Source organism: Bufo gargarizans, chromosome 3 (assembly GCF_014858855.1).
Source record: "Bufo gargarizans isolate SCDJY-AF-19 chromosome 3, ASM1485885v1, whole genome shotgun sequence".
NCBI classification, from domain to species: Eukaryota; Metazoa; Chordata; class Amphibia; order Anura; family Bufonidae; genus Bufo; species Bufo gargarizans.
Window position 1 is genome coordinate 93,786,782 of NC_058082.1, and position 14,100 is coordinate 93,800,881.

Consider the following 14,100-nt stretch of genomic DNA (forward strand, 5'->3'; position numbering starts at 1 on the left):
AGACTTATAGGATAGCTGCCTTACATCTGGTGGCATCAGAGGCAGAGCTTGTTAAGAGCCCATTTGTATCCCTTTCTTCCCAGAATTCCAGAGAAGCAAGTATGGCCTATAAGTCTCCTCACGCCCAAGGAGAAATAGTACCCCCCAAACCCTGATCAGAATTATGAATGCAGCTCTGGAGTATAATACAGGCTGTAATTCTGGAACAAGACAGAATACAGAATGCAATGGACTGTAGTCAATTTTATATTTTAAATACTTCCGCTCTTCTCAAATAAGAAGAAACTGAAACTTGTCCCTCTAGTGCCACTTATAAGTGGCTTCCATGTGTGTCCCTGTCCAACCCCTTAAAGTGCGTTACATCATGTTTCAAGTCTCCATAACACCATCAGCCATTTTTCTGATTACACAACATTTTCAGAATATTAATCTCAAAATTCTGTAACTGATCCTCCTCCGCTGGTGACTGGCTGAGCAAGATCTCCTGCAATTACCTGTGTGTCGAACCGTGACCAAGAAAGTGGAAATCAGCTTAAATCTGATAAGCAGTGGCAAGGGATCCGTGAGGTGATTAATGTTTCTTTTATTTATTGACTTCAAGGATGGAAGATTTCTCCTCAGGCTACCTCACAATCCTTTTCTTACCAATAACCACACCGACACCTTCTTGCTTGGTAAATGACCATTACGGCCAACTTTATTGTACAAATAACATAATAATAACAATAATCACTTTAATACATCCGTCAACCTTATGAACCACTGCACCGTAACAAGGATCCTGGAGGGCAACACAACCACGCGGTATCTTCCGTAACCATCTCTCCATATACTTCAAAATTACCCTTGGCCGCGCTCACCGACCCAAGGGCACCAAATCCTTGAAGCATCCAAGTATCTCCTCCTGTAGACCTTCTAGCCCAACAGGAGCCCCATCTTCGGCATTCACCAACCACATGAGATACAGGCTCCAACATGTCCTGCATCTCTTAAAACCATTGTATTGCTCCCCCAGGATCTCATATAACTCAGCCACCAGAAGACCACCGGTGACACCTCACCTGTGGGCGTCCTGCCACACCCTCAAGGCCGTCTCCAACCCCTCCTGTATACCCAAGGCCCACATATCAATACCCACATCATTAAGATGCACGCCATCAGCTCTCAAGAATTGAGGCGACGCCGCCTCCAATTCCCGGTGGCGAACCACCACGCCGCCCTGCCTGCGCACAAAACGCCCTACCTCCTTGTTCAACTTCGCCCGTGCTTTATTCAATCGCACCACTGAACGCGCACCACGCCAACTACTCCGCGCCACCACATCCGACCAAACCAATAACAAGTCCGGGAAATCCGACACCAACCGCAACACGTCCAACTTGATGTCCCTGATCACATCCCGCGATCGCCGAACCCCCAGGTCGTTGCCACCCACATGCAACACCAAAATATCGGGCGCACGGTCCAACAAAACGTTCGTACGGATCTCAGGCAAGACCCGCCCCCAAAGAAGCCCCCGCACCCCAATCCACCGTACTTGCAGATCCTCCGCCGGAAAACCCAATTGACGGCCGTTCCGCCGCACGTCAGCTCGCAAAGCCCCCCAGTAGACATACGAATGTCCAAAAATCCACGCGAGACAAGGAGCTGCCCCTGCAATAAAACAAACAAATCAAAATCAACAACCATCACCGCCAAACCCGCTCCCAACAACCAGATCACACACACAACACCCCCCAACCCCTCTACAAGAGATGAGGCCTAACATAAGTACGGAAACAGTCAGACTCCCAACGCCCAATACGCTTTATGACCTCCCCTCCAAGTCCCCACCTGGCCGCCTCCGTCGCGGCCCCAATCCGGAACGAGTGAGACGCAAAATCCGACGCCGGAAAACCAGCAGCCGACAAACACTTCCGAAATACAGCCACAAACTGAAACCTAGACAAACACGAGCCGTCCACATGCACCAGTAAAGCACCCGCGCCAACCGGCCGCAAGTCCAAAAATTCCCGCACACAACGCACAGGGCAAACAACCGAATCCGCAAGCGGCCGAAGCCACACTACCACGCCCTTACCCACTTGATCAGTCTTCGACTTGCGAATCCGACATCTCAAAGCACCCTCCACCAACTCGACATCCTCCCACAACAAACCGCCCCCACTCGTGCGACTCGCAGCCACCAATTCAGAAATCCGGAAAGCCCCAAAAAAGGCCAACACAAATGCCGCCCTAAACAAACACACCTCATACGCTGACCGACAGACTCGCCCCGCCTCCTTCCACAGCGCCTGTAACACCGCAAAAGAAACCGGCCTCCTAGCATCCTTCCTCACCACACTACGACGATAACCCTTCAAGGCCTGCCGCACCATAAAACACCGAGACACGTCCGCCAATCCCCTCAAGCGCAACCAGAAGGCTACTGCCGCCACCCTTTTCGATGCAACCGAAAAGGACAAACCATCCGCATAACACTGCCCCACCCAAAAGATCAACAACGTTCTAAAATCCGCAAAAGACCCGCAACCACCCATCCTGTCAATCAAATCCTCCCACAACACCCACACAGCAGAATACGCCGACCACGTACCTCCACTCAGCGACCGTCTAATGAGGCCCGCCGACACCCCAAGGCCACGCTCCAGAGGCAGGGCAACCCCGAGACCTCGGCACCCGGCGCCAGGCCGCGAAAACGATCCCACTGAAAGCGAGAAAGGGCATCAGCAAGTGAGTTATCCACGCCAGGCACATGCACAGCAACAAAACATGCATTCAACTGCAAACCCCGTAACACCAGATGACGCAAGCAAATTCAAGACCGGCGGCGAGCTCGCCGACTGGCTGTTAATCGCCTGAACCACACCCATATTGTCACAATAGAAGCGAACCCGCCGATCCCTCAGCAAAGTCCCCCACAACTCCGTAGCCAAGACAATAGGAAAGAGCTCCAACAACACCAAGTTAGTAAGGAAACCAGCCTGCCTCCATTCCACCGGCCACTCACCCGCACTCCACTGACCCTGGCAAAAAAAACCATATCCACACGACCCCGATGCATCCGAGAACAAGTCCAACTCAGGACTGCCCACCACCGCTTCCATCCACACGGACCGACCATTGTACTCAGACAAAAAGGACTCCCAAACCACCAAATCCTCCTTTACCGCCGCCGGCTAAACGCAAATAATGAAAAGGGGCAGAAACGCCCGCCGTAGCCAGGGCCAAGCGCCGACAAAACACCCGCCCCATCGGCAAAATACGACAGGCAAAATTCAACTTTCCCAAAACCGACTGAACCCGCTTGAGCTGCACCTTCTTCGCCCTCCGCAAGAACAACACCTCCTCCAACAAATCAGACACCTTATCGGCCGGCAAACGACACTCCATAGCCACACTGTCAATCTCGATCCCAAGAAACTTAATCACCGTGGACGGGCCCTCCGTCTTATCAGCCGCCAACGGAATACCAAAACGCGCCGCCACCCTCTCCATGGTGCGCAACAAAACAGAACAAACCCTAGATCCAGGCCGGACCCAAAAACAAAAAATCATCCTAAATAGTGCAAGACCGAACTCCAACCCGCCTCAGTCTTCACCACCCACTCCAAAAACGAGCTAAACGCCTCAAACAAAGAGCACGAAATCGCACAACCCATCGGCAAACAACAATCAACATAATAACAGCCATCCCACTGAAAACCCAACAAATGTAAGCTATCAGGGTGAATTGGCAACAACCGAAAAGCGGCCTCAATGTCCGTCTTCGCGAGTAGTGCCCCCCTCCCAAAACGACGCACCCACCGCACAGCCGCATCAAAAGACGTATATGACACCGAGCATAACTCATCCGCAATACCATCATTCACCGAACCGCCAACCGGATAAGACAAATGATGAATAAGCCGAAACTTGTTGGGCTCCTTCTTAGGAACCAAACCCAAAGGAGAAACCCACAAATCCGGCAAAGGACACTCCAAAAAGGGGCCCACAACCCTACCAGCCGCAACCTCCCCAGCAATCTTATCCCGCACTACAGCCGGATGGCGCAAAGCCGAAGACAAATTCCGCAGCGCCCGACTGACCCCCACCGAACCACACGGGATAACGAAACCCTCAGTAAACCCCGCCAACAACAACCGCGCCGCCTCCCTATTTGGATACATCCTTAAATACGGCGCCATCTCGTCCACCCTCACCGGCGTCACCCCTCTTCTGCACAACCTCGGATCCCTTGCCCTTTACCTCGCTTAAAGCACCGGGACAAGCTATGGGAACCACCACACCCGGAACACTCGTGTTTGTACCGACAGTCGGACAAGAACCGACAATGCCCCTCATTGTACTGCCAACAACACCCTTTTCTACCACTCCCAGAAGCCTCCGAGGCCGAGGCACCCCCGGCCCCTCCACGAAAGGGCTGCGGACCCCCCCTCGGGGCCGCCATCAATCGCATCCACAGACCAATATCCTTATGGTCCCAGCGAATGCTAGGCCTGACCGCCTTCCGCTGCCGGAACTGCTCGTCATACCTAAGCCACGCCACGCCCCCATAAGTCCGATGGGCCTCCCCGATAGCATCCATATAACAGAAGAGAGCCGAGCAATGCTCAGGCGCCTTCTCCCCAATCACACTCGCCAGAATGGCGAAAGCTTGAAGCCAATTCTGAAAAGTACGCGGTATCAGCCGATACCTCCGCCGTTCCTCCTCCTCCTTCTTACTCTCGTCCGGCTTACCCCTATCCAAATTAAATTTCTCCAAGGGGAGCAACGCAAAAATCTCCACAAACTCATCCCGCCATATCTTATCCTTAACCTCCTGCTTCAAATGAGCCCCCAGCGGCCCCTCAAAACACACATAAATCTCCCCTTTAGCCGCATCCGCCAACCGAACACCATCCCCCGCTGCACCCCCAGCAGCCGCTACCGCTCCAGCCCCAGACACCACGGCGCCACCGCTAACACCGTCCTCCCGCACCCCAACAGGCCCCACCGCCGGCCCCTGAACCTGACCCTCCGCCGGTGCCGGAGCCCAGACTGACGCCGGCGCCGCCACAGGCACGGACCCCAACCGCGACAATAAGGACAACATACCAGACAGTACCTCCCTCACCAACGCATCTGAACTCCCCACATTAACCCCCACAGTGTCCCCACCCCCCCCCCAACATTATTCTGACTCGCCGGTCTCTCACCTGGCCGTCCCCGGACAACATCGCCGGCAGCCGCCGAACTCCTCCCAGACATCCGCGATGGCGCAGTCGAGCAGCACGGCCCTTCTTCATCCACAGGAGGAACGTCCATACCGCCTGCCGCCGAATCGTCACCCGGATCCACCTCGCCCTCCTCCAACGGCGACAGCTCCGCATCACCCCGCTCCTGCAGGAGAGCGTCATCCGGGAAGTCATGCGCCGCACCGACCCCAACACAGGGCCGCACACCGTCCTCCACCATCTCATCCAGCAGCTCAGGCTCTCCAGGCGTGCCGCCAGAAGCCGCAATCCTGCATTCCCCGGCCAGGGGACAAGGCGACCACCCTGTCCCCCTCCACGCTGCCATGCCGCCTACCCACCACCAGGGGTCGCGACGCACGCACATACCGTCCTCCTCCACTGCTCCCCGCCGGCTCCACACTCTCCAGCCGCCGGCCGGAAGCCACCAGCCGCGGCGCAGACGACCGCTCCTCACTCCTGCCCTCAAGGCCCAGGCTGCAGGACCTCCCGGCCGCACTCTCCCGCCGACTCACAGGTAAGGCCGCTCCAGACCGCACGCCACGCCGCATCACCCAGGCGCCACGCGCGCCGGCCCGCGCTCTCTGCCTCTGGACACTTGGGGGCCCAGAACCGGGTGTATCTCGGCCCCCTCCCGCCGCTCCAACACGCACCGCCGACCGCCTCCCGCTGCGCCTGGGCTCCGGCACCACAGGCGACAGCGGAGGGTGAACTGGGGGACTCCGGAGACGCCGGCGCACACGCGGCGTCGACTCCGGACTCAAACGCTCCGGGGGGACCGACCTCCGTGCCCTATAGGGCCGAGCCGCCGCCACTGCCACAGGGGACGGGACAAGAGCCGCCTGCAGGGTGTCATGCAGACGCTCCGCACCGTGTTCGCGAACAGCCGCCCGGACCGCGGCCACCAGCTCCTCCAGAGACGACATCTTGCAAACACTCTCCCTGCACTAACACTTGCCTACAAAGCCACTCCCCCGTTCCTATATACTGCCCGCGAAAATTCACTCCTCCCCCCAACCCCAACTACCAACCTTAACCCCTTCCTAGCCTGAGCACTTCCACCCAAGTCAAAGCGCACTCCGCTACATCTGCGCCTTCGCTCCATTGCTGTTATTTTGCCTATTTTGCCCCTTATCTGTATAATTACATCTAGCCGGGGAACTTTAAATACCACTTATATGGCTTTACAAAAACAGACAGCCCTAGGGACCTGAGCAGAGTATTAGGATGTCACTATAGTGGTGTCAACCACGGCAATCGTGTCACTAGAGCCCACAATCCGGATAGATAGGGGGTCACACTCCTGCAGAGTGCTGAAATTAGGACTGTTCACAACACTGAAAAGGTTTACTGTCGGGTTCAGATTTTTCTCAGATCCTGGCAATTTTGTTGTAATTGAGGCTAAATGGAAAGTGTTAAAGGGCTTTTCAGAGGAAAAAACATTATTTAGAAATAGGCCACAAAGGGTTATGGAATAAAGCATACCCTCACAGATACTTCTCCACTGCTGCTCCAATGTAGGTCCGGACTCCACTGCTCTTCACTTCAGTTCAACTTGTCAGGAAGGCCAGAAGAGGTCTGCTTAGACCATCACTGGCTGTACTACCGACCTAACAGAGCCAGTGACTGGCAGAGCGGCCCTTTCCCAGTGTTTCTGGATTGTTTTGCTGGGACCAGGCAGTGGAGAGCAGCGGGGACTCGAGCAGCGCTGGAGAGGCAGCAGCAGAGATCGGTGAGAGTAAGTATGGATTACAAATTATATTTTGTAACCATTTATGGCCCATTAGTTTAAAGGAGTTGTCCCACAAACAGTCCTCTACATTATTCAAAGCAGCACCTGGATCTGAACCTTTTTTTTAATGACATGTAATTAACAATTTGGTATAGCCACTAAGTAATTCAATACAATCTACATGTATTGCGCCACCTGCCGTTTATTCTGTTCCTTATTTCTCTGTCCACCTCACTAAAGTGGTCGCACATGCTCCGTTCCATCTTTCAACTGAAACCAGTCGTATCCACTGTTAGAAGCTGTGACAGTTACAGGGAGAGAGCTGCAGCAGAAAAAAACACTCCTCCTGAGAAAGGACATGTCTCTGGAGCTGTCAGCCCAAAATAAACCTGGCAGAGCTATGAATGGGGAGTCTCTGGATCCATGTGAGGTACAGGGCTGGGTCTAGCTTTGTTAGACAGAGATTCTCATGTACTGTATGATATCTGATTTGTATATTAATCATGGGAAAACCCCTTTAAATGTTATTATAATATTTTATTATTAACATTATAAAGAAGCCACCCCTTTAAATGGTTAGACATTATAAAGAAGCCACCTATAGATGACACTAGGGAGACAGTTTTACTGGATATTACACACTATTTTAATTCAATGACAGCAAACAGAGATCTAGAAAATGGTGAAGAATTACACAGTATATTAGAAAGTTGCGGCTGATGTGTGGAGTTTGGCAATTAGGACCATTATCTGATCAGGACAGTGACGCACATGTGAACAACGCCCTCATAATACGGCGGTAAAATCCTCTTTGATGATGTTCTCCCATGCACCGTGCGGCAAAGCAATACATCATATACTTACACCAAGTTGTACAGTCCCAGGAGACCCATTCCTCTAAAATCTGTTTTTGGGTCATCGCCTTGGAAACCAATTTCACACCATTGCTTAGAGACCCGCGCTTCCAGAGGAACACCAGGTTTCAGCATTTTCCACAGCTGTAAATGAGAAACGAATGTTATCAGAGGAGGTGTTTGTGCCTCTGGTCGAGAACGAGCGCATTAAATAACACAACAAACCGCTGTGCAAACCCAAGCCCTGCTCCTGAACAACACAAATACATCACACAGTACAAAAATATACAATGGCAAAATGGAATAAACACAGATGCGGACAACACACCGCGCACTTCCCACATCCAAATGTCCGTTGCGTGGCCACCCAAAATAGAACATGTCCTATTCCTGTCCGTTTTGAGGACAAGGATAAGGACATTTGTGAAGGAGTGTAGAAAACATGGCTGCAGGCTCTCGGCCGGGATCCGTGTTACGGCTACAGCCCTGTGCATGACACCTAAGTGTGTGTGGCAGGGATTTGGTACGCCTTGATTTTTTTTTTTCTGAATTTGAGCAAAAAAATAGAAAATTCTGGGTCAAGAAATAAAAAAATCATATTATCTGGGAGTGAAACAGATCACTTATATGGTGACCTCCTTTTCATCTTTTGAGCTGCAGATCCGACAATTCTCGGTCTCCTCTTCACAGACTGATACACATCTGATACACATTGTGCGTTTGGTGGTCCAAGACACTTCCTGCTTGTCCAGCCCTGCTCTTGGATTGGCCAGCTCTGCTCACATGAGTGTCTTGGACCACCAAACGCATGGCAGGCATCAGGCAGTCTGAGAAACGGTGCGGCCATCTTGGATGGCAGAAGAGGAGCCCAGAAAGTGGTAGATTTGCACCCGAGAAGAAGAAAAGGAGGGCACCAGGTAAGTGCTCTGTTCATTCCTCAGTTAGGCCTAATGCACATGGCCATAGCCATTTTTGCAGTCCGCAAATTGCAAATCCACATAATACCGTGTGCGTTCCGCATTTTGTGGCTCAGTACTATTGGACTATGCGCACTCCCGTTGTCCCAGTGACCAGTGAGTCTAGTGTGTTTTCCTGTAGTGTGCAAGCACAACCATTGCAGCTGGATTGCAGGGTGGTCAGAACCCCTGGAAACGAGCAGCTGTATAATGTGATGGAAAAAGTAATCCAGCCAGCAGAGGAGGCAACATGGACAATCACAATACATTAGTAAGTGCCTTGTATTGACTTTGTCTACATGATAAATGCCATTTGCTGAAGTGAAAGAACCCCTGTGAATGTAATTCCACAAGCCAAAGAAAATTCATTTTGGGTAAATTTTGCCCTTCCAGTGTAGTGTAGTGGCCTTTATGAACCTCATTACGGTATTTATTCATGTAATTTTTAACCATTTAAATGAGTCAGGAACATGAAGGCTTCGCTAGCTGTTGACTCAACGCTCTTGAGGCTGACAACTATTCCTCTTGTCACCTCCATACACAAGCACCGTCAGTTCTGTCAAGTGTCCATGAAATGGGTATTTCCAACATTGAAGATAGTCACGAAACTGCACATTGGCAGGGGTGTCGGACGCTCGCTGCTCTGATATCCATGGTCAATCCTGTGGATAGACCATTGATATAACAATCCCAGAGAACCTCTTTAAGCCATATACTGACTAATGAACCAGACTACCCCCAATCCGATACAATCTCGGTCACAGCTATACTGTGCATCTGGCGGCAGCAGAGGTCTATATGCCACCACACAATCTTCTCACCTTAGTAAGCATCTCCTCATGCTGTGGGTTATCTGAATCGTATGCCTCCCGGCGCAGTTTTTCCACCTCTACGGTTAGATTCCTATAGCCCACAATCTGGAGAAGACAAGCTTGAAGAGACACTGACAACCTAAACAAATGCAAAAAATATATATATTACTTCCAGTGATTATGGTAAGAGTATCTTCTAGCAGGGATGGCCAATCTGTGGCTCTCCAGCTGTTGTAAAACTACAACTCCCACCATGCCCTGCTGTAGGCTGATAGCTGTAAGCAGTCTGGGCATGCTGGGAGTTGTAGTTTTGCAATAGCTTGAAAGCCACAGGCTGGCCATCCCTGATCTCCTAGGAATAAAGATGGCCCTGGGAGAACTCTCTTCTCATTCCGACTGCACTAACTCATTTAAGGATATAAAGGATTGCAAATAGTTAAGGCCTGTTCACACATCCATTTTCAAAATCCTCCACGGTTCTCTACTTTGAATGCTGTGGATCCTTGCGCGCCTTGGTTCCATTAAAGGGAGCTAAAACACGAGTGGACATCCGCTGCAGCTTCGATCATTGGCTGTCCACACACCGTGCCAAGAAGGGACATGTCCCATGTCCCTTCTTGGAGTAGTCACAGTTTTAGACAGTTGTCCCATGAACTGCGGCTACACCTCCCATGGATGTGAGAGACGGACACCATACAGCATTCACTGGAATTTTGGCACGATGGCCACACCAACATTTTGACGACAAATCCCACCGTGTGAACAAGCCCTACCAGTTTCTGTACACAGCTCTCTGGCTACAATCAGTGCAGTCTCATTCTGCAGTCATGCGTTACTCTTTCCACCTGCCCCCCCTTCCTGCTTACCTGTAGGTCTGCACACAGACGTATACACAAAGATATTATATTTTATATGCGTTTAAATATTGCAAAACTGTCCAGGCCCTCCAAAGGGGTTATCCAGAATTAGAAAACTATGCTACCCTACCAATGGTCTGTGTCTGGTTTTTCAGCTCAGCCCGATTCTCTTCAATGAGAATGAGCTGCAATACCAGATACAGCCCATAAACCAGAGTGGCGCCATTTCTGGGGAAAAAAAATGAAAGCAATAACTTCTTCTAATGCTGGATGACCCCTGTGATGTAAGGTTAGGCTCTGTTCACACCAGTGCCCATCAAATATATGCTTGGAATATTTGTATGTATATGCTGGGTGTATCCGCTGATTGCAGTTATACTTTAAAGAGGTTGTCCGGGTTGAGAGCTGAACCAGGACATACCCACATTTTCACCCAGGTAGCCCCTCTGATATGAGCGTTGGAGCATTTCATGCTCCGATCCTCTCCCTTTCCCCGCACTGGATCGCGCAGGACAAGGGCTGTTCGTTTGTATTTCCACACTGCTAGGCGGAGGCTTCCCTTTAGGCCTATTGCACACGACCGTATGGCTTTTTCAGTGTTTTGCAGTCCGTTTTTCATGGATCCGTTGTTCCGTTTTTTGTTTCCGTTGTGTTTCCGTTTCGTTTTTCCGTATGGCATATACAGTATACAGTAATTACATAGATAAAATTGGGCTGGCCATAACATTTTCAATAGATGGTTCAGGAAAAAACGGAACGGAAGACATACGGATGCATTTCCGTATGTGTTCCTTTTTTTTGCGGATCCATTGACTTGAATGGAGCCACGGACCGTGATTTGCGGGCAATAATAGGACATGTTCTATGTTAAAACAGAACGGAAAAACGGAAATACGGAAATGGAATGCATATGGAGTACATTCCGTTTTTTTTGCGGAACCATTGAAATGAATGGTTCCGTATACGGACCGTATACGGAACGCAAAAAACGGCGAGTAAACGGGAAAAAAAAAAAACGGCCGTGTGCAGGAGGCCTTATTAGACAGTCCCTCTGGTATACACCCATAAGGTCTGTTTTATACCTCTTTTTTCTCTTCGTTAGTTTTAGGCCCGGCCTCTCATTCCATGTGTACAATCGGTAAACAGATTGGATATACAGTATATGACAGAAATGAACTGAAATCACTGCTCTGTCTCCTTTATGTGACATGACCTGTCTGTCCTAGGAAAATAACCTCTCAGCGCTGATAGTATAAAGATGTCTTACTGCGGGTTGCTGTCCACATTCACTTTCTTCAGCGTCAGGATATCTTCTATGTTTTTTTCAATGGCATCGGGGTGCACTGCGACTGCCGACTGCAGGAGCTAGGATACAACACGAGACTTATTATATGACCGCCAATGTCTGCCAGTCATTCTGATATACAGCTCTTGTAACCCAGATCTGTATATTCTGAACAGGCACTTGTATCTGCGGACACATCCACTGTGCTATGGAAGGTTGTCTTATTGAAAGGCCTCATGCACATGGAAATGCCATGGCTGTGTACAAAGCCATACATGGGTACCTACAAGTGTTTATGGGGCTGTACTGTACCGCCATCTGACTCATACAGACTCCTATAGAGGTATGTTCTCCCAGATTCATCTAAACCAGGGATGCCCAACCTGCGGCCCTCCAGCTGTTGCAAAACTACAATTCCCAGCATGCCTGGGCAGCCTACAGCTACTAGGGCATTCTGGGAGTTGTAGTTTTGAAACTGCTGGATGGCCGCAGGTTGAGCATCCCTGATCTAAACACATGCACCCTCAAACTTTTTGGACGGTCAGAGTGGGACACTAACAGCTCATTACATGAAAGATCTAATCATTGGCTGAGGTGGGTCATGGCTGCCGCCAGAGATTGTACTGAGCAGCATTCACAGCCATTGCCTGCCATATCGAGACATTAGCAGGTACCCGGCACCATCAGTACTGCTGCGGCGGGCATAGTTATGAGTTCTGAGGGGGGGGGGGGGGTTGTGTGCATGTGCATCTCCTGGGACAGCTTTTTTCTTGCCCTAGAATACGCCTTTAAATCTTAGTGCAAAAATCATCTGATTATAGACAAAATTATCTGATTATAGACACCTGATTAATGTCAAAATTGCACCAAATAATGAAAATTTGAAAAAAATAAAAATATATGAGGTGAGGTCTAATATACAGGTAGGAACCAGACACTTTCTGGAGCAGTGTAATATGTTTATTAATACAATTTTTTTTGTAGGTCACAAAGAGGGTCATTTAAAAAGCAAAGAGGGACACTTGGGGGGTACGCAAAAAAAAAAAGCAAATTTGTAATATACTTTAGCTGTTGGGGGTTTAATGCCAAAAAAAGAGTTACTGCAGGAAAAAAAAAAATGAAGCTGGTTGTGGTACAGCTCTTCGGCAGTGTAGTCTGAATTGTCACTAGGTTGCCTTAAAATGTGACGGGCAGTGATGTAACTTGGCGGGGGGGCAGAGAGGTGCTAGGCCCAGGCACGAAATTGCAAAGAGGCAAAGGACAAATTAACCGCTCCCCGCCCCACCATTCACTCTCGTAGGCCACAGGCCGGCCTAAACCTGGGTGCGGACACCGGACAGGCTGAGGCCTAGATGTGAATACAGTTTAGACAGCACTCCAGTATGCGGTTAATGCTTTTTATTTGCCGGACATAAGGGTCCTTTTTTTAGGAACTGAGGCAACGTTTCGGGCAAAAACACATGCCCTTCATCAGGCTAGTTGCGTGCATGGATGCATGGAGTGCCGGCCCTCCATGCATCCATGCACGCAACTAGCCTGATGAAGGGCATGTGTTTTTGCCCGAAACGTTGCCTCAGTTCCTAAAAAAAGGACCCTTATGTCCGGCAAATAAATAGCATTAACCGCATACTGGAGTGCTGTCTAAATTATTTGAAATATTTACTAGTTCCGCGAGGTGGAGCAAGGAACGCACCTAGACGTGCACCCTAAACCTATCAGCCTCAGATAGAGTGCCGTGATCAACACGTGATTTTTATAGATGTGAATACAGTGCTACTCAGTGGAGCTGGGGGCATAAAGCCTAAATGGGGAATGGATTATTACTGTAGGGGCCTAAATAGGAAGTATTTCTGACTGGGACTGGCTTCGATGGTACCTAGGTGTTGGTAATACGTGTTTAGGTCTTGGCAATACTATTTGTCTCTTATGTAGTGTTATTTCATGGTAATGTTGGATTTGGTATAGTGTTTTTATTCAATATAGGTATGGTGGCACCAATCTGATAGTATGGTGGTCACAGTGTAGCGGTATTATTTGGCCTTAGTATAGTGCTATTATTGTTAATGTTGGTCTTGGTATACTGTGAGGCGTGGTTCTATAGGAAGGGGCATGTCCACACGGCAGGGGGTGCAATAATTGGCTTGCACCGGGAACTGGGATCCCAGACCCATGGTGAGTGGGGCGATCCGGACTAGACATCCAGAGGTCACAGTTTAGCAGATTTAGTATCTTTCAGTCATTTTTAAACATCAATGACATTTTAAAATCAAACTTCATTTTGATTTGTAATCCCTAAAACCAGCAGTCCAGTGTCAGGCCTGATGCATACAGCAAAACTGTCTGTATGAAGCTTGTGTGGTGGCCACTGTA

General features: G+C 49.9%; 1 protein-coding gene across 2 annotated transcripts in view; it reads right to left on the reverse strand.

The window, feature by feature from the left end:
- Nucleotides 1–14,100, reverse strand: part of ELMOD1 (ELMO domain containing 1) — a 131,183-nt gene that overhangs the window by 17,754 nt on the left and 99,329 nt on the right. For both annotated transcript variants that reach the window (XM_044285989.1, XM_044285988.1), the window contains exons 5-7: nucleotides 11,713–11,810; nucleotides 9,598–9,727; nucleotides 7,831–7,964 (exon numbers count right to left, since the gene is read on the reverse strand). In XM_044285989.1, coding sequence (XP_044141924.1) covers nucleotides 7,831–7,964; nucleotides 9,598–9,727; nucleotides 11,713–11,810 — 362 coding nt within the window. The remainder of the gene's footprint in view (nucleotides 1–7,830; nucleotides 7,965–9,597; nucleotides 9,728–11,712; nucleotides 11,811–14,100) is intronic.